At 44.3% G+C, this 26673-nt stretch overlaps 2 protein-coding genes across 2 annotated transcripts in view; both read left to right on the top strand.

The window, feature by feature from the left end:
* Window positions 1-1148: 1148 nt before the first annotated feature.
* On the top strand, window positions 1149-5311 carry LOC135530853 (actin, cytoplasmic 1). The gene is made up of 6 exons (XM_064959028.1): window positions 1149-1274; window positions 2739-2863; window positions 3175-3414; window positions 3880-4318; window positions 4431-4612; window positions 4746-5311. The coding sequence occupies exons 2-6, from the start codon at window positions 2741-2743 to the stop codon at window positions 4887-4889; spliced, it is 1128 nt and encodes a 375-aa protein (XP_064815100.1). The 5' UTR covers window positions 1149-1274; window positions 2739-2740; the 3' UTR covers window positions 4890-5311.
* Window positions 5312-7944: 2633 nt separating this feature from the next.
* The window catches only part of LOC135530841 (F-box/LRR-repeat protein 18-like), a 29566-nt gene continuing 10837 nt past the window's right edge, over window positions 7945-26673 (top strand). The window contains 7 exon segments of the mRNA XM_064959019.1: window positions 7945-8068; window positions 12015-12218; window positions 12432-12817; window positions 13170-13269; window positions 15031-15409; window positions 15412-16111; window positions 24234-24452. Coding sequence (XP_064815091.1) covers window positions 8009-8068; window positions 12015-12218; window positions 12432-12817; window positions 13170-13269; window positions 15031-15409; window positions 15412-16111; window positions 24234-24452 — 2048 coding nt within the window. The 5' untranslated portion in view covers window positions 7945-8008.

Genomic DNA, 26673 nt, shown 5'->3' with positions numbered 1-26673 from the left:
TGTTGTCTCAGTCTAGTAGGGGTTGTGTGTTGTCTCAGTCTAGTGGGGGTTGTGGGTTGTGTGTTGTCTCAGTCTAGTGGGGGTTGTGTGTTGTCTCAGTCTAGTGGGGGTTGTGGGTTGTGTGTTGTCTCAGTCTAGTGGGGGTTGTGTGTTGTCTCAGTCTAGTAGGGGTTGTGTGTTGTCTCAGTCTAGTGGGGGTTGTGTGTTGTCTCAGTCTAGTGGGGGTTGTGGGTTGTGTGTTGTCTCAGTCTAGTAGGGGTTGTGTGTTGTCTCAGTCTAGTGGGGGTTGTGTGTTGTCTCAGTCTAGTGGGGGTTGTGGGTTGTCTCAGTCTAGTGGGGGTTGTGGGTTGTGTGTTGTCTCAGTCTAGTAGGGGTTGTGTGTTGTCTCAGTCTAGTGGGGGTTGTGTGTTGTCTCAGTCTAGTGGGGGTTGTGTGTTGTGTGTTGTCTCAGTCTAGTAGGGGTTGTGTGTTGTGTGTTGTCTCAGTCTAGTAGGGGATGTGTGTTGTCTCAGTCTAGTGAGGGATGTGTGTTGTCTCAGTCTAGTAGGGGATGTGGGCTCTGTTTTTAACACCGGTTAAGCTAATTATCAGGCTAGCGGGCAGCGGGCCTAACGACCCTGGGCCTCTGGAATGTCAGTATATACACCACAAAGATTTACACTTACTCAAATTACACCAACACCATTCCTCACATGTTAGCTGGACCTTGCATTGTCCCCGCACCACGACCTGACTATAGTTACCTTGTAGCTGTAACGTTGAATCCAATACAACACCTACTTCATTTTCAAAGGAAGAACCCCTCTACGTTAGATATCTAACTTTAACTATCGCCTTAGTTTAACCATAATCACCGTGGCCATGACAGAAACTATTGATACATAAATTCTGCCAATCGTTGAATACGATGACACCTATCCTAATCAATGACCTTGTTATGTTAGCTCGGACGTTTTATTGTGTATAGTAGTTATTAACGTTATATTCATTAAAGGGCCTACACTTTATTTTGCCTCCTTTTGAAACAAGTGCTGTCAATGCAGAGGCCCAGTGTGGCACAATGCGTTCAATCCGAGTGGATACGCCCTCGACCAATCAGGAGCCGCCCTGCAGAAAGTTTGCCTTATATGGATAGAGGGGGGTTGCGACGTATGCGGATATAAAACCCGGAGCCTTGGCAACACTTCCTCATTACGTTTCTCACTGCGCAGGAAGAAGGGAAAATAGACCGTTTCTCTGATTAACACCGGTAACTTTTCCCTACTAAAACACAGGTAAGAGCTGTAATACTGTGTTTTTAAAATGTTATTTATGTATAATTGTTACATTTCAACGTAGGTAACTAGTTAAGTTAGTTATCTGGTTAACTTGTACCGTTTTCAGTGAATGCTCCTAGCTAGCTGCCGTCGGTCAGTTTACAGTGTTTTAAATGTTTTTTTTTTCCTGGTCATTTTAAAAATGTGATATATATATATATATATATATATATATATCTCCATTTGATTTATCTCCATTTGATTTATCTAGCTTAACATCGGAGTGGGTGTGTTAACCGGGGTCTGTCTTAGCGTTGACATTTAGTGGAATACCTAGGATAGGATAAGTAATCCTTCTCACCACCCCCCCCCCCCCTTAATGATTTAGATGCACTATTGTAAAGTGGCTGTTCCACTGGATGTCAGAAGGTGAATTCACCAATTTGTAAGTCGCTCTGGATAAGAGCGTCTGCTAAATGACTTAAATGTAAATGTAATGTAAATGTTCCTCTCCCCCACTGTTGAAATGACCTGCTACCGGTTGTACATAACGTTTTGACCGTTTTCCCAATAATGGAGTTTGACTTGTTTAAAACTCGCCCTGTTGAGAGGTTTCAAGTATATCTGATACATTTCACCTGCATTAAAGTCAGGCGTTATTAACTCGTTTATACATTTACATTACATTTAAGTCATTTAGCAGACGCTCTTATCCAGAGCGACTTACAAATAAAATAGGTAAATGACTTCCTATGTGTTAATGACTAAGAAACGTGATTATTTTTATGACTTTGGCTCAGAGGAGTCAGTGCTTTTTGGAGGTCAATGTGTCTTTTTTTAATAGGAAACATTTCACACCAGTTACAAGCCTAAAACATATGGGCATTTAGTGATCTGAAAGCACGGAAACTTTTCCCTGTGTAACCATATTCAGGATAGATGTGACCTAGCCTGGGTTATTGTCTGGCTGTTTGTCCCGGACCAGGGAGTGGCCATCGCGTTGTGTAACCATATTCAGGATAGATGTGACCTAGCCTGGGTTATTGTCTGGCTGTTTGTCTCGGACCAGGGAGTGGCCTCTGTCAGACTAACACATGTCAGGGGACGCTCCATCTATTGCCTTATATGGCGACGCCTCGGCCGAAAACACACAGCCTTTTGTCTAGAGGCGCTGTCTGGGTGCTTACTAGGTGGCAGTCATCAACTGTCTATTTCTACTCTTTCTGTAGTTTTACAACTTAACTACACTAACCTTTATGCTGAACCTTAAATTAAGCCTCAGCCAATTTAGTTCATGCATTTTACGATAGAGCAAATTGACTGGTTGTGTAAACGCTGAGTGTGGGTGAAGGTCTGGACTGTTGCTGTTCAGCGCCACCTAGCGGTCATTCACCAATAGTACACTGGCTCAATAGTGACAGGCAGGCGCCGCACCCCGGTTAAGACGTCAGTCTCACTTCTGTCTTTTTCTTTCCGGTGCAGAAATGGAAGATGAAATCGCCGCCCTGGTCGTTGATAACGGCTCCGGTATGTGCAAGGCAGGTTTCGCAGGAGATGATGCTCCTCGGGCTGTGTTCCCCTCCATCGTGGGTCGCCCCAGACATCAGGTAATATTTAACTCTGCTATTTAACTGAAATATACCAACTTTATCTGCTATACTGAATGTTCAAACTGTTACATTGCTATTGGAACTAATGTTTGTCACCATTTGACTTTGTCTCTAGTAAACATTACACTGACTGTGTGTAGTAGTACAACTCGTATGGTTCCCTATAGAATATTATAACATGTAATTTAATGTCCTGTTGCTATGCAACATTAACCTTAAAAAATCCGTTCCAATCAACATCATTAATACTGTAGATTAGCCTTAACATTCCGTGGGGTAAGTTGTCACTGACCTGAGTGTGTCTCCAGGGAGTGATGGTTGGGATGGGCCAGAAGGACAGCTACGTGGGAGACGAGGCTCAGAGCAAGAGGGGCATCCTGACTCTGAAGTACCCCATCGAGCACGGCATCGTCACCAACTGGGACGACATGGAGAAGATCTGGCATCACACCTTCTACAACGAGCTGAGAGTGGCTCCAGAGGAGCACCCCGTCCTGCTCACCGAGGCCCCCCTCAACCCCAAAGCCAACAGGGAGAAGATGACTCAGGTAATGTCCCCCTCCTTCTCCTCCACTGTTCACTTCTGCTTCCTCCACCTTTACTGGTCAGTTCTGCCCTCTTCCTCCACCTTTACTGGTCAGTTCTGCTCTCTTCCTCCACCTTTACTGTTCAGTTCTGCTCTCCTCCTCTCCTCCAGGCCCTCTGTCCTTACAGCTGATATGTCACCCCTCTGGAAGCTCCAGGTCTTCTGTCGGTCTGTTCTGCCTCTCTGCACCCTTCTGACTGCTAGACTGACTAGATTGGCCTGTGGGGCCGCCTGGCCTGTGAATGAGCTACTCTAGTGGTTTATATTGACATTACATCATGTAGGAATGGCTGCTGTGTTTCTTACTAATGACCATTTCCCTCTGAGTCACTGACTCACTGGACAGCATGTTCTACTGGGTGCTGTGACTCCTGTCTCTATTGTAGTCCTCCAGCACCGTGACTCATCCCTCCTCTCTCGTCTCCAGATCATGTTTGAGACCTTCAACACCCCTGCCATGTACGTGGCCATCCAGGCCGTGTTGTCCCTGTACGCCTCTGGCCGTACCACCGGTATCGTCATGGACTCCGGTGACGGCGTGACCCACACAGTACCCATCTACGAGGGCTACGCTCTGCCCCACGCCATCCTGCGTCTGGATCTGGCCGGCCGTGACCTCACAGACTACCTGATGAAGATCCTGACGGAGCGAGGCTACAGCTTCACCACCACGGCCGAGAGGGAAATCGTACGAGACATCAAGGAGAAGCTGTGCTACGTTGCGCTGGACTTTGAGCAGGAGATGGGCACCGCTGCCTCCTCTTCCTCTCTGGAGAAGAGCTACGAGCTGCCTGACGGACAGGTCATCACCATCGGCAACGAGAGGTTCCGCTGCCCGGAGGCCCTCTTCCAGCCTTCCTTCCTCGGTGAGTCTCTAAACTAACCTCTCTGGATCCGCTGATCCGTGTCCATCTGGCAGCCATCTTGTGTTGCGATTGCCCCGTAGTGACGGCCATTTTGTCTCCTCTCTCTCTCCAGGTATGGAGTCTTGCGGTATCCACGAGACCACCTTCAACTCCATCATGAAGTGTGACGTGGACATCCGTAAGGACCTGTACGCCAACACGGTGCTGTCCGGAGGAACCACCATGTACCCCGGCATCGCTGACAGGATGCAGAAGGAGATCACCTCTCTGGCCCCCTCCACCATGAAGATCAAGGTGACTAAATAAACCCTCTCTGAACCATCGGTCTGCTTCCTCCTGTCGTTAGCAGCATTACCTGACGCTAGAACTACAGTGTGAAGGTCTGTACTCATGTTAATGTGTCCCCCCCCCCCCGTCTCTCCTCCAGATCATCGCCCCCCCAGAGCGTAAATACTCCGTCTGGATCGGAGGCTCCATCTTGGCTTCTCTCTCCACCTTCCAGCAGATGTGGATCAGCAAGCAGGAGTACGACGAGTCTGGTCCCTCCATCGTCCACCGTAAATGCTTCTAAACAACCCGACCCGTACAGACTCTCTCCTCCTTCCCATTCCAATGAAGACTCTGAGTCGGTGTTGCCTGTCAGATCTCCCTCTCCACTGGCGTGTCTTCTCCTGCTGTCGGTCTGTCTGAGAGCCTCCCTGTTTGGCTGGATGGACAGGATGTGATGTCGTCGTTGTCTGACGGTCTTGACTCACCACATGTCCTGTTAGTTACAGTCTAATGTTTATGTTCCACCACCTTATTGACCTCTATGGAGGTGTTGCTGTCCACCCTTATCCCCTACCTAGTGCGCTAGTTACCAGGGCCCATAGGGATCTAGTGCATTATCTAGGGGATGGGGCTTTGTGTGGAGGGGGGAAGCTTAATGTAAATGATTTAATCGATACAAAAACTATTGTTTTTGTATTTTCAGTCTTATAGATACATGGTCCAGTTTGTTATGCAAAAAGAGGTTTGACCATTCTGAGGTGTTCCTCTCTCTGGGGGTGTAGGGTGGGGCAGGGGGCTCCTGTTGTGGACCAACACAACTAATAAAGTGCACATGTCTATTGAAATGGTTGTGCTCTCTTTCTTCTGCATTCCATGTCTATTGAAATTATTTTCTCTTCTGCCTTCCCATTCCCACAAACAGGTTAGTTAAGTAAAGAACAAAGTCAGAACAATAGGCCAAATTATTAGGGTGAGGCACATGGGCTACTAACCGCTTCCTACACAACATACTATGCTCCAGTGTACAGATCTCCCTGTATATTACACTTCTGCAGCAGACGATACTTTTTCGGATGAAAGTTCAGAGTGTTTTCCCAGGCGTCTTGAACTCACTAAAGTCCGATTTTGCAGTTTGAAGCTAACAGTCTTGAACGTGGCACAAATCATCCAGACTGCATCACATCAGACCAAGATTGGGAGTCCCATAGGGTGGCGCTCCATTGGCGTCGGGTTGGCCGTCATTGTAAATAAGAATTTTCTTAACTGACTGTTAATTAAAAAAATACATTCAATTCATTGAAAGCATGGCCAATGTTGAATGTCTAATTTTATTATAGGAAAAGAGACACTTAGACTTGAATAGCAGGCTAATGTTTGCAGTTAGCTACTGATTGCTTCCAAATCACTCCTTGTTGAATTTTGCCATTTCCAACTTGTGTAATGTTGATGAGCACCGATACGATTTATCTTTAAAGTTCTCATTTATCTTATGACAAGGATTTGCCAGTAGATTGTCGACTAAATAACTGCTAGCTAAGATTGGACTGATGTCATACTTTCACAATCAAAGCTACTGTAGATGTAACGTAATTTTATCTGTGGCCAATGACCCGGCGCCTTGGCTGAGTGACAGAACACTGAGCCAATTACAGCGCAATGCTCCTATTTTTTTGCTGGCTCACCCCAACACCACAGAAAAAACCTGCGATTTGGAGCTGCCTTACTCTAGAAAACAGAGACCATGTTTGTATGCGGCTTTAACTCAATTATATATATTTTACATTGTACATACAACTATGGGACACGTATTGACAAAATAACATGCAAAACAGGCAAGCCCCCCCCCCACACACACAAAAAACCCACACGTGGGGCTCAAAACAGGGACCTGCCCTGAATCAAATCAAATCTTATTTGTCACATACACATGGTTAGCAGATGTTAATGCGAGTGTAGCGAAATGCTTGTGCTTCTAGTTCTGACAATGCAGTAATGACCAAGTAATCTAACTAACAATTCCTAAACTACTGTCTTATACACAGTGTAAGGGGATAAAGAATATGTACATAAGGATATATGAATGAGTGATGGTACAGAGCAGCATAGGCAAGATACAGTAGATGGTATCGAGTACAGTATATACATGAGTATGTAAACAAAGTGGCATAAAGTGGCTAGTGATACATGTATTACATAAGGATGCAGTCGATGATATAGAGTACAGTATATACGTATGCATATGAGATGAATAATGTAGGGTATGTAAACATATTAGGTAGCATTGTTTAAAGTGGCTAGTGATATATTTACATCATTTCCCATCAATTCCCATTATTAAAGTGGCTGGAGTTGAGTCAGTGTGTTGGCAGCAGCCACTCAATGTTAGTGGTTGCTGTTTAACAGTCTGATGGCCTTGAGATAGAAGCTGTTTTTCAGTCTCTCGGTCCCAGCTTTGATGCACCTGTACTGACCTCGCCTTCTGGATGATAGCGGGGTGAACAGGCAGTGGCTCGGTGGTTGACGTCCTTGATGATCTTTATGGCCTTCCTGTAACATCGGGTGCTGTAGGTGTCCTGGAGGGCAGGTAGTTTGCCCCCGGTGATGCGTTGTGCAGACCTCACTACCCTCTGGAGAGCCTTACGGTTGAGGGCGGAGCAGTTGTCGTACCAGGCGGTGATACAGCCCGCCAGGATGCTCTCGATTGTGCATCTGTAGAAGTTTGTGAGTGCTTTTGGTGACAAACCAAATTTCTTCAGCCTCCTGAGGTTGAAGAGGCGCTGCTGCGCCTTCTTCACGATGCTGTCTGTGTGAGTGGACCAATTCAGTTTGTCTGTGATGTGTATGCCGAGGAACTTAAAACTTGCTACTCTCTCCACTACTGTTCCATCGATGTGGATAGGGGGGTGTTCCCTCTGCTGTTTCCTGAAGTCCACAATCATCTCCTTAGTTTTGTTGACGTTGAGTGTGAGGTTATTTTCCTGACACCACACTGACGGGGCGTCACTGGCGATCCCCATTCTGTCACAGACCCCATAATGGCTACATAATAGATTCACAGATGTCACACCTTTCCATCTCTAATGAGCAAGACAGACAAGATATGATTTTTCCTCTTAAATAGGAACTTGTTTCCCATAATGAAAACATTAACAATAATTGCCAATTGAGGCCCTAAAGGAGAATTTAAGTCATTTATTTTATTAGCTAGTATGAACCATTTTGGAGTGAAATTACATTCGTTTTTTTATAGGGAAGACAACCCTCTCTGGGGAAGACTTTGTAGGTGCGACTTCCGGAAGATGTTCCGTCCTCAATGTTCCGGTGAAACGCAGCGTTTTACTTCCGGTCGTTCCTGTCACATGAAGCTAGTTCTCTGCTGGTAGACATGCACTGATTAAAAACACACACACAAAAAAAACTATGACTTCGTCTGTTAACGGAAGAGTATTGGATGAAGATATGGACAATCAAATTGTACAGGTTGGTTAGAATAAACCAGCGTAACGTTAGTAAAACTAGCTCGTTAGCTGTTAGCTGTCTACCGGTGTTAGCTTGTTAGCTATCTACTCTATCTGTCTTGTCAGCGAACTCAATGTCTGATTTTATTTCATTTTTATCGGTTGTCAAATGGAAATAAAGGCATTGCGTGAGTATGATATTTGGGTGAAAGTGTGCTTTTGATAGCCGGTAACTGGCTATTCGGCTTAATCAGGCTGGTAATACGCAATTCATGTTTAATGTATAAGTTAGTTACAGTCTGAAACGAATGCACACATGAAAATGTTCCTTAATAGAGATCTGATCTGGTAGGTATATTACATGACTAAAAGTATGTGGACACCTTCTCATCGATGGGCATTAATATGGAGTTGGTCCCCCTTTGCTATAACAGCCTCCTCTCTTCTGGGAAGGCTTTCCACTAGATGTAGGAACATTGCTGCTATAACAGCCTCCACTCTTCTGGGAAGGCTTTCCACTAGATGTTGGAACATTGCTGCTATAACAGCCTCCACTCCTCTGGGAAGGCTTTCCACTAGATGTAGGAACATTGCTGCTATAACAGTCTCCACTCTTCTGGGAAGGCTTTCCACTAGATGTAGGAACATTGCTGCTATAACAGCCTCCACTCCTCTGGGAAGGCTTTCCACTAGATGTAGGAACATTGCTGCTATAACAGCCTCCACTCTTCTGGGAAGGCTTTCCGCTAGATGTTGGAACATTGGTGCTATAACAGCCTCCACTCTTCTGGGAAGGCTTTCCACTAGATGTAGGAACATTGCTGCTATAAAAGCCTCCACTCTTCTGGGAAGGCTTTCCACTAGATGTAGGAACATTGCTGCTATAAAAGCCTCCACTCTTCTGGGAAGGCTTTCCACTAGATGTTGGAACATTGCTGCTATAACAGCCTCCACTCTTCTAGGAAGGCTTTCCACTAGATGTAGGAACATTGCTGCTATAACAGCCTCCACTCTTCTGGGAAGGCTTTCCACTAGATGTTGGAACATTGCTGCTATAACAGCCTCCACTCTTCTGGGAAGGCTTTCCACTAGATGTAGGAACATTGCTGCTATAACAGCCTCCACTCTTCTGGGAAGGCTTTCCACTAGATGTAGGAACATTGCTGCTATAAAAGCCTCCACTCTTCTGGGAAGGCTTTCCACTAGATGTTGGAACATTGCTGCTATAACAGCCTCCACTCTTCTGGGAAGGCTTTCCACTAGATGCTGGAACATTGCTGCTATAACAGCCTCCACTCTTCTGGGAAGGCTTTCCACTAGATGTTGGAACATTGCTGCTATAACAGCCTCCACTCTTCTGGGAAGGCTTTCCACTAGATGCTGGAACATTGCTGCTATAACAGCCTCCACTCTTCTGGGAAGGCTTTCCACTAGATGTTGGAACATTGCTGCTATAACAGCCTCCACTCTTCTGGGAAGGCTTTCCACTAGATGTTGGAACATTGCTGCTATAAAAGCCTCCACTCTTCTGGGAAGGCTTTCCACTAGATGTAGGAACATTGCTGCTATAAAAGCCTCCACTCTTCTGGGAAGGCTTTCCACTAGATGTTGGAACATTGCTGCTATAACAGCCTCCACTCTTCTAGGAAGGCTTTCCACTAGATGTAGGAACATTGCTGCTATAACAGCCTCCACTCTTCTGGGAAGGCTTTCCACTAGATGTTGGAACATTGCTGCTATAACAGCCTCCACTCTTCTGGGAAGGCTTTCCACTAGATGTAGGAACATTGCTGCTATAACAGCCTCCACTCTTCTGGGAAGGCTTTCCACTAGATGTAGGAACATTGCTGCTATAAAAGCCTCCACTCTTCTGGGAAGGCTTTCCACTAGATGTTGGAACATTGCTGCTATAACAGCCTCCACTCTTCTGGGAAGGCTTTCCACTAGATGCTGGAACATTGCTGCTATAACAGCCTCCACTCTTCTGGGAAGGCTTTCCACTAGATGTTGGAACATTGCTGCTATAACAGCCTCCACTCTTCTGGGAAGGCTTTCCACTAGATGCTGGAACATTGCTGCTATAACAGCCTCCACTCTTCTGGGAAGGCTTTCCACTAGATGTTGGAACATTGCTGCTGGGACTTTCTTCCATTGATCAGGCTCTCAGTCGGTGTTCCAATTCCAAAGGTGCGTTGAGGTTGAGGTCAGGGCTTTTCTAAGTTCTTCTATCTATTCGATATCGAGAAACCGTTTCTGTTTGGACCTCGCTTTGTTCACGGAGGAACATTGTCATGTTGAATCAAATCAAATTTCGTACATCAGCTGATATCTCAAAGTGCTGTACAGAAACCCAGCCTAAAACCCCAAACAGCAAGCAATGCAGGTGTAGAAGCACGGTGGCTAGGAAAAACTCCCTAGAAAGGCCAAAACCTAGGAAGAAACCTAGAGAGGAACCAGGCTATGTGGGGTGGCCAGTCCTCCTCTGGCTGTGCCGGATGGAGATTATAACAGAACATGGCCAAGATGTTCAAATGTTCATAAATGACCAGCATGGTCGAATAATAATATGGCAGAACATTTGAAACTGGAGCAGCAGCACGGCCAGGTGGACTGGGGACAGCAAGGAGTCATCAAGTCAGGTAGTCCTGGGGCATGGTCCTAGGGCTCAGGTCCTCCGAGAGAGAGAAAGAAAGAGAGAAGGAGAGAATTAGAGAACGCACACTTAGATTCACACAGGACACCGAATACGACAGGAGAAGTACTCCAGATATAACAAACTAACCCTAGCCCCCCGACACATAAACTACTGCAGCATAAATACTGGAGGCTGAGACAGGAGGGGTTAGAGTTTAGAGGAGGTAGGTAGTCTAGTGGTTAGAGGAGGCAGGTAGACTAGTGGTTAGAGTGTAGAGGAGGTAGGTAGACTAGTGGTTAGAGTGTAGAGGAGGTAGGTAGTCTAGTGGTTGGAGCGTTTGGCCAGTAACCGAAAGGTTGCTAGATCGAACTCCTATCAGTGATTTAAATTCTACATATCCTCAGAGGGTAGAGGGAACCAGTCAAAACAGCTCATCAAGTCTGTCAGTGAATACTAGGTAGAACTGTAATGCTATCTCTCTGTCTCTGTCTCTCTCCCTCCACTCTCTCTCTCTCTCTCTTATTCTTTCTCTCTCTCTGTCTCTCTCTGTCTCTCCACTCTCTCTCTCTCATTCTTTCTCTCTCTCTCATTCTCTCTCTCTCTCTCTGTCTCTCTCTGTCTCTCTCTGTCTCTCTCTCTCTCTCGTCTCTCTCTCTCTCTTTCTGTCTCATTCTTTCTCTCTCTTCTGTCTCTCTCTTCTGTCTCTCTCTCTCTGTCTCTCTCTCTCTGTCTCTCTCTCTCCACTCTCTCTCTCCACTCTCTCTCTCTCCACTCTCTCTCTCCACTCTCTCTCTCCACTCTCTCTCTCTCCACTCTCTCTCTCTTTCTGTCTCTCTCTCTGTCTCTCCCTCTCTCTCTCTCTGTTTCTCTCTCTCTGTCTCTCTCTCTCTCTCCCTCCACTCTCTCTGTCTCTCTCTGTCTCTCCCTCCACTCTCTCTCTCCACTCTCTCTCTCCTCTCTCTCTCTCTCTCTCTCTCTCTCTCCTCTCTCTCTCTCTCTCTCTCTCTCTCTCTGTCTCTCTCTCTGTTTCTCCCTCCTCTCTCTCTCTCTCTCTCTCTCTCTCTCTCTCTCTGTCTCTCTCTCTCTCTGTCTCTCTCTCTCTGTTTCTCCCTCCACTCTCTCTGTCTCTCTCTCCTCTCTCCACTCTCTCTCTCTTTCTGTCTCTCTCATTCTGTCTCTCATTCTTTCTCTCTCTCTGTCTCTCTCTCTTTCTCTCTCTCTCTCATTCCGTCTGTCTCTCATTGTTTCTCTCGCTCTCTTTCTCTCTCTGTGTCTCTCTCTCTCTCTCTCTCTCTCTCTCTCTCTCTCTCTTTCTTTGTTTTTTCTTCCCCAGGCTGTGTGTGTAGAGGATGGGATAGGGGTGGTGTCGGGGTCGATCGGGATGTCAGACTTCTCCGATGAGATCTTGTTAAGTATCCTGCGCTATGTCTCGACCTCTGACCTCGTGAATAACGTTTCCCGGACCTGCCGCAAGCTACACACGCTCTGCTATGACAAGACACTGCTGACCACGGTCACACTGTCTGAAGAATACACGGTAACACACACACACACACACACGCTCTGCTATGACAAGACACTGCTGACCACGGTCACACTGTCTGAAGAACACACACACACACACACACACACACACACGCTCTGCTATGACAAGACACTGCTGACCACGGTCACACTGTCTGAATAATACACACACACACACACACCGCAACAAATTATTTTATCTTAATTCTCTGACTTCCCTCTTCAGGCAGATGACGGCGCTATTCGCCAGGTGCTGAAGCATCTATCCAATCACGTGCAGTCCCTCAGCCTTAGTGGCTGTTATTGGCTGTCGGGTTCTACCATCGACCGCCTGATTCGCTGTCGCTCCCTGGTGCGTCTGGACCTATCAGGTTGTCGCGTCACCTCCCTGCGTCTGTCCCGCCTCCTCTCATCCCTCCCCCTCCTCCGATCTCTCGCTTTTGACGTATCGCCTGGCTTCGATTCCGCCCAGCTGAGTGGGGAGGCCCGTGATTCGCTGTCTCGGCTGTCGGAGCTGAGACAGACGGTCCTGACGCCCAGTTACGGGGTCGTTCCCTGCTGCTCCAGCCTCTACAGTCTGCAGCTGCAGCTGGACATACCTGACGTCACCAGGTGGCACCTTTCAACTGAAACCTGTCTGAGCTGACTGTGTTTATAATGTGTGTTTATAATGTGTGTGTTTATAATGTGTGTTTATAGTGTGTGTGTTTATAATGTGTGTTTATAATGTGTGTTTATAGTGTGTGTGTTTATAATGTGTGTTTATAATGTGTGTTTATAGTGTGTGTGTGTGTGTGTGTGTGTGTTTATAGTGTGTGTGTGTGTGTTTATAATGTGTATTTATAATGTGTGTTTATAATGTGTGTGTTTATAATGTGTGTTTATAGTGTGTGTGTGTTTATAATGTGTGTTTATAGTGTGTGTGTTTTATAATGTGTGTGTGTGTTTGTGTGTGTGTGTGTAGGGAGGGTACCAGTATGTGTTGCCAGTTGATGATGGGTCAGAGCAGTGTTCCTCACTACCAACAGCTGGAGGAGTTTACTGCCTGTCTGGCACCTGGAGAGGTAAGGTCAGGGTGTTTATAATGTGTTTGTGTGTGTTTATAATGTGTGTGTGTGTTTATAATGTGTGTGTGTGTGTGTTTATAATGTGTGTGTGTGTCTGTGTGTGTTTATAATGTGTGTGTGTGTGTGTGTTTATAATGTGTGTGTGTGTGTGTGTGTGTGTGTGTGTGTGTTTATAATGTGTTTGTGTGTGTTTATAATGTGTGTGTGTGTTTATAATGTGTGTGTTTATAATGTGTGTGTGTGTGTGTGTTTATAATGTGTGTGTTTATAATGTGTGTGTGTGTGTGTGTTTATAATGTGTGTGTGTGTGTGTGTTTATAATGTGTGTGTGTGTCTGTGTGTGTTTATAATGTGTGTGTGTGTTTATAATGTGTGTGTGTGTGTGTTTATAATGTGTGTGTGTGTGTTTATAATGTGTTTGTGTGTGTTTATAATGTGTTTGTGTGTGTTTATAATGTGTGTGTGTTTATCGTGTGTGTGTGTGTGTGTGTTTATAATGTGTGTGTTTATAATGTGTGTGTGTGTGTGTTTATAATGTGTGTGTGTGTGTGTTTATAATGTGTGTGTGTTTATAATGTGCGTGTGTGTGTTTATAATGTGCGTGTGTGTGTTTATAATGTGTGTGTTTGTGTGTGTTTATAATGTGTGTGTGTGTCTGTGTGTGTGTTTATAATGTGTGTGTGTGTGTGTGTCTGTGTGTGTCTTTATAATGTGTGTGTGTGTGTCTGTGTGTGTGTGTTTATATTGTGTGTGTGTGTGTGTGTGTTTATAATTTCTGTCTGTGTGTGTGTTTATAATGTGTGTGTGTGTTTATAATGTGTGTGTGTGTTTATAATGTGTGTGTGTGTTTATGTGTGTGTGTGTTTATAATGTGTGTGTGTGTTTATAATGTGTGTGTGTGTGTGTGTGTGTGTTTATAATGTGTGTGTGTGTTTATAATGTGTGTGTGTGTTTGTGTGTTTATAATGTGTGTGTGTGTTTATAATGTGTGTGTGTGTTTATAATGTTTGTGTGTGTGTGTGTGTGTCTGTGTGTGTGTGTTTATAATGTGTCTGTGTGTGTGTTTATAATGTGTGTGTTTATAATTTCTGTCTGTGTGTGTGTTTATAATGTGTGTGTGTGTCTGTGTGTGTGTGTTTATAATGTGTGTGTGTGTTTATAATGTGTGTCTGTGTTTATAATGTGTGTGTGTGTTTATAATGTGTGTGTGTGTCTGTGTGTTTATAATGTGTGTGTGTGTCTGTGTGTGTTTATAATGTGTGTGTGTGTCTGTGTGTGTTTATGTGTGTTTATAATGTGTGTTTATGTGTGTTTATAATTTCTGTGTGTGTGTTTATAATTTCTGTGTGTGTGTTTATAATTTATGTCTGTGTGTTTATAATTTATGTCTGTGTGTGTGTGTTTATAATGTGTGTGTTTATAATGTGTGTGTTTATAATGTGTGTGTGTGTGTGTGTGTTTGTGTATGTGTGTGTTTATAATTTCTGTCTGTGTGTGTGTGTGTTTATAATGTGTGTGTGTGTGTGTTTATAATGTGTGTGTGTGTGTTTATAATGTGTGTGTGTGTGTTTATAATGTGTGTGTGTGTCTGTGTGTGTGTGTTTATAATGTGTGTGTGTGTCTGTGTGTGTGTTTATAATGTGTGTGTGTGTGTTTATAATGTGTGTGTGTGTCTGTGTGTTTGTGTTTATAATGTGTGTGTGTGTCTGTGTGTGTGTTTATAATGTGTCTGTGTGTGTGTGTTTATAATGTGTGTAGGTGAACCAGACTCTCCTCCTCCTCTACCTCGCTGTGTTCAGTGTTCGTGTTCCGGAGCGTCTCCGCTCCTTCCTGGTTTCAGTTCCTGGTCCGAACCCCGCCCACTGGCCTGCTGCGTCCTCATTGGCCCATAGCCTCGTTCAGCATGGCGACCTGGAAGCCCTGCAGTTGCCTCGCTCCTGGTTGGACGCCACGTCGCTAGGACGGGTCCTTCTTAGCAACGCTCCCAAGCACCTGAACTTCTCCCGTTGCCCCACGTTACGACAAACTGTCATCCAATCGCTGACTGGCACTGGAGTGAGTGACTCGACGCGGTTGGTCAGCCTGAATCTTAGTGGTATAGGCCACACCTCCAATTATCCAGAGTGCAGTAGAGTGCGGGAGAGGAGGAGCTTGTTGCCGAGGCGATGAGCCGGATGGTTATTTGCTGTCCCAATCTGTCACACCTCAACCTGTTACACACACACTATCACCATGACAACGCACACACACCTGGGCTGGAGGCCAACACACACCTGTGTACCAGCCTGTCCAAACTCACACACCTCCGGTCTCTGGCGCTGCCCGCGTGCGCCCTGTCGGACGGTTCACACACACCGTCCCCTTCCCCCTCCCCCTCCTCTCTGCTGTTGGGACTGAGGAAGCCGTCCCGCGTGGGGCTCCAGACCTACAGGCCAGGCTCCGGGGACTCTCTCCCCAGGGAGGGCACCTCTGGGCTGGGTACCCTGCTGGCCGGTTGCCCCTGTTTGGAGGTTCTGGAGATAACAGGACCGGGCTTCATCTCCGCCCTGCCTCGTCTTGAGCCCTGTGCCAGGGTGTGTGTGGATCAGAGGACGTGTGTGAACGCTGGCGGGGTGGGAGACACGCACGTTGCAGCTCTCCGGGGGCTGCGGGGGCTGCGGAGGCTGACGCTGGCGGGACTGCCGGGGGTCCTGAAGGGGACTGGGCTGGTGCAGGTGGCTGAGCACTGCCGGGACCTACAGGCATTATCTCTGGCCAACCTGGGGTCCTTAAAGACCTGGAACTACAGCGCCGCCCTGCTGGACACACTGAGGAACTGCACCCAGCTCACACAGCTACGGTGAGACTACATACACACTGAGGAACTGCACACAAGTATTATAATATTATATTACTACAATATTATAATATTCATTATATATATATATACATATACACACACATCAACAGGCCTTTCTGTTCTTTACTAGCTACAAACTGTTCTATACATTATATACACTATATATACACAGTATATACACATTATATACATTATATATACTATTATATTAATTATATATACATAGTCATTATATACATTATATATGCTATTATATACATTATACATTATATTTACATTATATACTTATACATTATACACATTATATATACTATTTTATATATATTATACATTATATTTACATTATATACTAATACATTATATTTACATTATATATTAATACATTATATTTACATGATATATTAATACATTATATTTACATGATATATTAATACATTATATTTACATTATATATTATATATATTATATTTACATTATATATTAATACATTATATTTACATATATTATACATTATATTTACATTATATTCTAATACATTATATACTAATACATTATATATATTATACATTATATTTACATTATATTCTAATACATTATATATATTATACATTATATATACATTATATACTAATACATTATATTTACATTATATACTAATACATTATATACTAATACATTATATATATTATACATTATATTTACATTATATTCTAATACATAATATACTAATACATTATATATATTATACATTATATTTACATTATATACTAATACGTTATATATATTATACATTATATTTACATTATATACTAATACATTATATATATTATACATTATATTTACATTATATACTAATACATTATATATATTATACATTATATTTACATTATATTCTAATACATAATATACTAATACATTATATATATTATACATTATATTTACATTATATTCTAATACATTATATATATTATACATCAACAGGCCTTTCTGTTCTTTACTGCTGTTCTTTATTAGCCACAAACTTCTACACATTAAATACATGATATATACTATTATATATACTATTATACACATTATATATATATATACATTATATATTTACATTTACATTATACATTATATATACTATTATGTACATTATATATACTATTATACACGCATTATACACATATACACATTATATATACACATATATTTACATTATACATTATATACATTATATATATATATTTTTTATTATTATTATTTTATTTTTTTTACCTTTATTTAACCAGGCAAGTCAGTTAAGAACAAATTCTTATTTTCAATGACAGCCTGGGAACAGTGGGTTAACTGCCTGGTCAGGTCAAGTTAGCCACAAATTGCTATACACATTATACACATTAAAGAGGAGTGGGAGGCCCCGGTGCACAACTGAGCAAGAGATCAAGTCCATTAGAGTCTCGTTTGAGAAACGGACGCCTCACAAGTCCTCAACTGGCAGCTACAGAAAAGCACATTTTTTTGTCCATTTAAAATGACATCAAATTGATCAGAAATGCAGTGTAGACATGGTTCATGTTGTAAAGGACTAAGTGCTAAGTGACCCTAAACCTTTGAACAGTAGTGTACATGTATAAATTATACACATTTTATACATTAAATACTTTATATATACATGCGTTATATACATGATACACATTATATGCATTATATATATACATTATACACATTATATATACATTATACATATATATATATATATATGTGTATATATATATACATTATACACATTATATACACATTTATATATGTTATACACATTTATATACATTATACACATTATATATATATTACTTTATACATTATACACATTTTAAACATTATATACATTATACACATTGTAAACATTATATACATTGTACACATTATATAAATTATATACATTGTAAACATTATATACATTATACACATTACATACATTATATACATTATACAATTATAAACATTACGTGGATTATATACATTGTAAACATTACAAACATTATGTACATTGTAAACATTATATAGATAATACACATTATATACATTATATATACACATTTTATATATATATACATTATATACATTATATACACACTATAAACTTTATATATATATACACATTATATACATTATATATACACATTATAAACATTATATATATATACACACATTATAAACATTATATATATACACATTATATAAATTATATATACACATTATATACATTATATATATATACACATTATATACACATTATATACATTATATATACACATTATAAACATTATATATATATACACATTATAAACATTATATATATACACATTATAAACATTATATAGATACACATTATATACATTATATATACACATTATAAACATTATATACATTATATATACACATTATAAACATTATATATATACACATTATAAACATTATATATATACACATTATAAACATTATATATATACACATTATAAACATTATATATATACACATTATAAACATTATATATATACACATTATAAACATTATATATATATACACATTATATACATTATATATATACACATTATAAACATTATATATATATATATACACATTATAAACATTATATATATACACATTATATACATTATATATATATATACACATTATAAACATTATATATATACACATTATATACATTATATATATATACACATTATATACATTATATATATACACATTATAAACATTATATATACACACATTATATACATTATATATATATATACACATTATATACATTATATATATATATACACATTATAAACATTATATATACACATTATATAAATTATATATACACATTATATACATTATATATATACACATTATATACACATTATATACATTATATATATACACATTATATATATACACATTATAAACATTATATATATACACATTATAAACATTATATATATACACATTATAAACATTATATATATATATATACACATTATAAACATTATATATATATACACATTATAAACATTATATATATACACATTATAAACATTATATATATACACATTATATACATTATATATATATACACATTATATACATTATATATATATATACACATTATATACATTATATATATATATACACATTATATACATTATATATATACACATTATAAACATTATATATATATATATATATACACATTATATACATTATATATATATATATATATACACATTATATATATACACATTATACCACTGTCATGGAGGACATAAACTCAAGCACCGAAGTAGCAACTGAAGTGGAACCAACAGCAGGAGTGGAACTCACCCAGCCTCCCAGACCTGCAGTCGAGAGGAGACTACCAGGGCACAGACCGTATGTGAAGTGGCCTGGCGCCAGTGACAAGAAGTTGTGGGAAACAGTGAATACTGACCTTACTTTGACCCTCGAGAGACTTCGAGGCACAGTGGAGAAGAAGTTGGAGAGGATGGGGGACATCATCTATGAGTACGGGACAGAAAGATTTGGAGTGGAAGAGGCAAAAGGCGGGAGAAAGGTTCCAACCCCACCAGTTTCCAGGAGGCAACAAGAAATCAAGCGCCTCGTTCAAGAAAGGCGGCAGCTTAAGAAACAGTGGAAGAAGGCCTCGGAAGTGGAAAAGGAGGGCATAGAGGCACTTCAGGCTGACATCAAAACCCGGTTGGCATCCCTCCGTAGAGCAGAGAACCTACGGAAACGCAGAAGGAAGAAAGAACAAACTAGAACTCGATTCTACAAAGATCCTTTCAAGTTCCTTAAAAGTCTCTTCACAAAGGAAAAAAGTGGAGCTCTAAAAACAACAAAGAAAGACCTAGAGGAGCACCTGAGAACAACAAACGTTGACTCAAAGCGACATGAACATCTGGCCATCCCATCAGATATCCCACCCATTGAACCCCCGGAACATCATATTGAGATCAGCCCTCCGACATGGAAAGAGGTGGAAAACACAGTTCGACGGGCAAGAACAGCATCAGCCCCGGGGCCAAATGGAGTCCCGTACAAAGTGTATAAGAACGCACCAGACGTCCTGAGGTTCCTCTGGAGGCTTATGAGAACAGCTTGGCAGAAGAAGATAATACCCAAAGTGTGGCGTAGGGCAGGCGGGGGTCCTGATCCCTAAGGAGAAGGATGCAGTGAACATCAGCCAATTCCGCCCAATCTCCTTATTGAATGTTGAGGGTAAAATCTTCTTTAGGGTCATTGCCCAGAGGATGGCCGAGTACCTGCAAAGGAACGCGTACGTCGATACATCTGTACAGAAGGCAGGAATATCAGGGTTCTCTGGCTGCTTGGAACATTCCAGCATGATCTGGCACCAGATCCAAATGGCCAAGGTGGAGAAAAGGGACCTCCATGTAGTCTTCCTCGACCTCGCCAATGCATTTGGCTCTGTGCCCCATGAACTCCTGTGGTCTGCCTTCAGATTTTTCCACATACCGGACACCATCACAAACCTGGTGAAGTCGTACTTCCAGGATCTGCAGTTCTGCTTCACCACCTCAGAGTTCACCACCTCATGGCAGTGCCTGAATGTAGGTATAATGGCGGGATGTACCATTTCTCCGTTGGCATTCACAATGGCAATGGAGGTTATCATCAGATCCTCAAAATGGGTTGCTGGTGGACAGCGAGTCGACTCTGGTTTCCGCCTCCCTCCACTCAGAGCCTACATGGACGACATTACAACATTGACCACCACTGTCCCATGCACCAGGAGACTGCTCAGAAAACTCGAGGAGAACATCAGCTGGGCCCGTATGAAGATTAAACCATCCAAGTCACGCAGCATCTCGATTGTGAAGGGAGTACTCTCTGACCTGAAATTCTTCATCGGAGATGACCAAATCCCAACAGTGTCTGAGCAGCCGGTAAAAAGCCTTGGAAGGTGGTATGATGCAAGCCTGAAGGACAAAGACCAGGTGCAACAGCTGCGCAAAGACATCAGTAGTAGCCTACAGTCCATCGACAACACCCAGCTACCTGGAAAGTTAAAGGCCTGGTGTCTGCAGTTTGGTCTCCTACCCCGGGTGTTGTGGCCCTTAGCACTGTATGAGGTTCCAATCTCAACAGTGGAGAAGATGGAAAGAGGAGTCACAGGCTACTTAAAGAAGTGGCTCGGAGTTCCACGATGCCTTACCACCATAGGCCTCTATGGAGATGGTGTCCTCAAGTTGCCCCTCACCAGTCTAACAGAGGAATTCAAGTGTGCAAAAACCAGGCTCCAGATGACACTGAATGAATCTCGAGACCCAGTGGTGAGCAATAACGCGCCGACCTTGGCAACTGGGCGCAAATGGAGGCCAGGAAAAGCAGTCCAGGAGGCAACAGCAGCCCTCAGACATGCTGACATTGTGGGTCATGTTCAGCAAGGAAGAGGAGGCCTTGGGCTAACTAGCCGTGCTGCTTGGAGTAAGGCCACTGCACCAGAGCGGCGGAAGATGGTAGTGCAGGAAGTACGCCATCAGGAGGAGGCTGCAAGGAGGGCCAAGGCAGTCTCTCTTGCCAAACAGGGACAGTGGACTCAATGGGACAGTGTGGAGAAGAGGAAGATCAGCTGGAAGGATCTGTGGGCCATGGAAGCGAGGCGGTTGAGCTTTTCAATCAGAGCAACATATGACGTCCTTCCAACACCAGTTAATCTTCACCAATGGTATGGTGAAGATCCGGACTGTGCCCTCTGTTCCATGCCAGCCAACCTCAGGCACATTCTCACAGGGTGTAAAACAAGCCTCACCCAAGGACGCTACACTTGGCGTCACAACCAAGTCCTTAAAAACCTTGCGTCCGCCCTGGAGGACAAGCGAGCTGCCACCAACTCCCTACCACCCACAGCAGCATCACACTCCTTACGGACAAACTTTGTCCGCGAAGGGGTTAAACCACCGAAGAGCGGCTCTACACCATTAGAGCGAGACCAGCTGCGCTTGGCCCGCGACTGGAAAATGCTAGCTGACATTGGCCGGCAACTTGTGTTTCCTCCGGAGATCGCAACCACCACCCTAAGACCTGACATGGTGCTCTGGTCCCGTTCACTCAATAAGGTCTTCATCATTGAGCTCACAGTACCCTGGGAAAACTCAGTAGATGAGGCTTATGAGCGAAAACATCTGCGCTATGCTGATCTAGCTGCCGAAGCACGGCATCATGGCTGGAACACAGAAGTCCGACCAGTGGAGGTGGGCTGCAGAGGTTTTGTGGCAACATCTACAACCAGACTGCTTAGAGACCTGGGAATTAAGGGCCAGAGCCAGCGTTCGGCAATCAAAGCTGTATCAGAGGCGGCAGAAGGCAGCAGTCAGTGGCTCTGGATGAAGAGGAAAGACCCCAGCTGGGCCCCGAAGTGAGAGGGCCAGGAGGTATGCGGTCAACAATGCTTGACTCAGGGAGGAGGACGCCCCTGCCATGCATAGTCCCATGGGATGTTGGCTATCAACAACAAGGCAACTCCTATGTCTAATTGGGAATGGGACGCAAGCGTAGGATTGATCACCCTGTCGCTGGCCGCCTTTGGGGAGGGTGTATAGTGTGAAAGGCCGAAACACCCTAGGAACCAAAGGTACACTACTGACGATGCGCTCCCCAAATTTCACCACGTTCACTGTTTATTAACTCTTGGAAGTGCTTGCACAACGGATAGTAACATCTCATCCTGTGTTCTTGGAATCTATATGCATTATATATATACACATTATAAACATTATATATATACACATTATAAACATTATATATATATACAAACTGCCCTGCTCACATTATACACAATATATACATTATAAATCCACATTAACACACATTATACACAATATATACTATTATATATACACAAACTGCTCTATTCCAAGCTGACAGAGCTGGAGAGGATCTGCAGAGAAGAGTGGGAGGAACCCGCCAGATCCAGGAGTGTCAGAAGGCCTGATTCACACAGTCTCCTCTGAACAGTTGATGTTGAGATGTGAGGCCTCCCGAGTGGCGCAGGGGTCTAAGGCATCTCAGTGCTAGCTGTGTTGCAGCCGGCCCCGACCGGGAGACCCATGGGGCAGCACACAATTGGCCTAGCGTCGTCTGGGTTGGGGGAGGGTTTGGCCGTTGTTCCATCGCGTACTAGCAACTCCTGTGGCGGGCCGGGCACATGTGCGCTGACACGGTCGCCAGGTGTTTCCTCCGGGACATTGGTGCGGCTGGCTTCCGGGTTAAGCGGGCATTGTGTCAAGAAGCAGTGCGGCTTGGTTGGGTTGTGTTTCGTGGGGACGCACGGCTCTCGACCTTCGCCTCTCCCGAGTCCGCACGGGAGTTGCAGAGATGAGACAAGACTGTAACTACCAATGGATTTCACTAGAAAAAGGGGTAACAAAAATAAATAAATAAAAAGATGTTATTTCAACTCTGAAGTATTTATTTTGGCAATTTCTGAAGCTCTAATGAACTTATCCTCTGCAGCATGGGTAACTCCTGGTCTTCCTTTCCTGTGGCGGTCCTCATGAGAGCCAGTTTAATCATAGTGCTTGATGGTTTTTACAACTGCACTTAAAGAAACTTTTAAAGTTCTTGAAATTTTCCGGATTGACGGACCTTCATGTCTTAAAGTAATGATGGACTGTCGTTTCTCTTTGCTTATTTGAGCTGTTCTTGCCATTAATATGGACTTCTTCTGTATACCACCCCTACCTTGTCACAAAACAACTGATTGACTCAAACGCATGAAGAAGGAAATAAATTCCACATTAACTTTTTAATAAGGCAACTGTTAACTGAAATGCTGAAATGCATTCCAGGTGACTACCCCATGAAGCTGGTTGAGAGAATGCCAAGAGTGTGCAAAGTTATCAAGACAAAGGGCGGCTAATTTGAGGAATCTCAAATATAAAATATATTTTTGATTTGTTTAACACTTTTGGTTACTACATGATTCCATACGTGTTATTGATGTCTTCACTATTATTCGTCAATGAGAAAATAGTAAAAATAAAGAAAAACCCTGGAATGAGTAGGTGTGCCAACTTTTGACTGGGACTGTATATAATGTGTGTGTGGGTAGGTTGGAGCAGCCCTACCTGGTGTGTAACGGTGCATTCTGGGAGGCGTTGTCATGCTGTTCTCGACTCCGCCGCCTCTGTCTCATCTCGCGGAACGGAACCTTCCACCCCGCTGCCGTGGTTACCTTCATGGAGTGTTGCCGTGACGTCATGGTGTGTCACATGTTCTTGGGTGGAACTCTGGTGGCGTGCCGGACGCTACAGAAAACACTGCTAGACCGGTGAGTCTCTGTCTGTCTCTCTGTCTGACCGGTGAGTCTCTGTCTCTCTGTCTGACCGGTGGGGAGTCTGTCTCTCTGTCTGACCGGTGAGGAGTCTGTCTCTCTGTCTGACCGGTGGGGAGTCTGTCTCTCTGTCTGACCGGTGGGGAGTCTGTCTCTCTGTCTGACCGGTGGGGAGTCTGTCTCTCTGTCTGACCGGTGGGGAGTCTGTCTCTCTGTCTGACCGGTGGTGAGTCTGTCTCTCTGACTGACCGGTGGGGAGTCTGTCTCTCTGACTGACCGGTGGGGAGTCTGTCTCTCTGTCTGACCGGTGGGGAGTCTGTCTCTCTGTCTGACCGGTGGGGAGTCTGTCTCTCTGTCTGACCGGTGGGGAGTCTGTCTCTCTGTCTGACCGGTGGGGAGTCTGTCTCTCTGTCTGACCGGTGGGGAGTCTGTCTCTCTGTCTGACCGGTGGGGAGTCTGTCTGTCTCTCTGTCTGACCGGTGGGGAGTCTGTCTGTCTCTCTGTCTGACCGGTGGGGAGTCTGTCTCTCTGTCTGACCGGTGGGGAGTCTGTCTCTCTGTCTGACCGGTGGGGAGTCTGTCTCTCTGTCTGACCGGTGGGGAGTCTGTCTCTCTGTCTGACCGGTGGGGAGTCTGTCTCTCTGTCTGACTGGTGGGGAGTCTGTCTCTCTGTCTGACCGGTGGGGAGTCTGTCTCTCTGTCTGACCGGTGGGGAGTCTGTCTCTCTGTCTGACCGGTGAGTCTCTGTCTGTCTCTCTGTCTGACCGGTGGGGAGTCTGTCTCTCTGTCTGACCGGTGAGTCTCTGTCTGTCTCTCTGTCTGACCGGTGGGGAGTCTGTCTCTCTGTCTGACTGGTGGGGAGTCTGTCTCTCTGTCTGACTGGTGGGGAGTCTGTCTCTCTGTCTGACCGGTGGGGAGTCTGTCTCTCTGTCTGACCGGTGGGGAGTCTGTCTCTCTGTCTGACCGGTGGGGAGTCTGTCTCTCTGTCTGACCGGTGGGGAGTCTGTCTCTCTGTCTGACCGGTGGGGAGTCTGTCTCTCTGTCTGACCGGTGGAGAGTCTGTCTCTCTGTCTGACCGGTGGGGAGTCTGTCTCTCTGTCTGACCGGTGGGGAGTCTGTCTCTCTGTCTGACCGGTGGGGAGTCTGTCTCTCTGTCTGACCGGTGGGGAGTCTGTCTCTCTGTCTGACCGGTGGGGAGTCTGTCTCTCTGTCTGACTGGTGAGTCTGTCTCTCTGTCTGACCGGTGAGTCTCTGTCTGTCTCTCTGTCTGACCGGTGGGGAGTCTGTCTCTCTGTCTGACTGACCGGTGGGGAGTCTGTCTCTCTGTCTGACCGGTGGGGAGTCTGTCTCTCTGTCTGACCGGTGGGGAGTCTGTCTCTCTGTCTGACCGGTGGGGAGTCTGTCTCTCTGTCTGACCGGTGGGGAGTCTGTCTCTCTGTCTGACTGACCGGTGGGGAGTCTGTCTCTCTGTCTGACCGGTGGGGAGTCTGTCTCACTGTCTGACCGGTGGGGAGTCTGTCTCTCTGTCTGACCGGTGGGGAGTCTGTCTCTCTGTCTGACCGGTGGGGAGTCTGTCTCTCTGTCTGACCGGTGGGGAGTCTGTCTCTCTGTCTGACCGGTGGGGAGTCTGTCTCTCTGTCTGACCGGTGGGGAGTCTGTCTCTCTCTGACCGGTGGGGAGTCTGTCTCTCTGTCTGACCGGTGGGGAGTCTGTCTCTCTGTCTGACCGGTGGGGAGTCTGTCTCTCTGTCTGACCGGTGGGGAGTCTGTCTCTCTGTCTGACCGGTGGGGAGTCTGTCTCTCTGTCTGACCGGTGGGGAGTCTGTCTCTCTGTCTGACCGGTGGGGAGTCTGTCTCTCTGTCTGACCGGTGGGGAGTCTGTCTCTCTGTCTGACCGGTGGGGAGTCTGTCTCTCTGTCTGACCGGTGGGGAGTCTGTCTCTCTGTCTGACCGGTGGGGAGTCTGTCTCTCTGTCTGACCGGTGGGGAGTCTGTCTCTCTGTCTGACCGGTGGGGAGTCTGTCTGTCTGTCTGACCGGTGGTGAGTCTGTCTCTCTGACCGGTGGGGAGTCTGTCTCTCTGTCTGACCGGTGGGGAGTCTGTCTCTCTGTCTGACTGACTGGTGAGTCTGTCTCTCTGTCTGACCGGTGGGGAGTCTGTCTCTCTGTCTGACCGGTGGGGAGTCTGTCTCTCTGTCTGACCGGTGGGGAGTCTGTCTCTC

This window comes from Oncorhynchus masou, chromosome 5 (assembly GCF_036934945.1).
Source record: "Oncorhynchus masou masou isolate Uvic2021 chromosome 5, UVic_Omas_1.1, whole genome shotgun sequence".
Classification (NCBI taxonomy): domain Eukaryota; kingdom Metazoa; phylum Chordata; class Actinopteri; order Salmoniformes; family Salmonidae; genus Oncorhynchus; species Oncorhynchus masou.
This window is presented reverse-complemented; position numbering and strand designations above follow the sequence as displayed.

What these genes read in the sequence shown, in the direction of transcription:
- LOC135530853 (XM_064959028.1), top strand. Translation starts at nt 2,741, where the DNA reads ATGGAAGATGAAATCGCCGCCCTGGTCGTTGATAACGGCTCCGGTATG. An exon ending in TGGGTCGCCCCAGACATCAG is followed by an intron (nt 2,864 to 3,174) that starts GTAATATTTAAC and finishes GTGTGTCTCCAG; the next exon opens with GGAGTGATGGTTGGGATGGG. An exon ending in CCTCCACCATGAAGATCAAG is followed by an intron (nt 4,613 to 4,745) that starts GTGACTAAATAA and finishes TCTCTCCTCCAG; the next exon opens with ATCATCGCCCCCCCAGAGCG.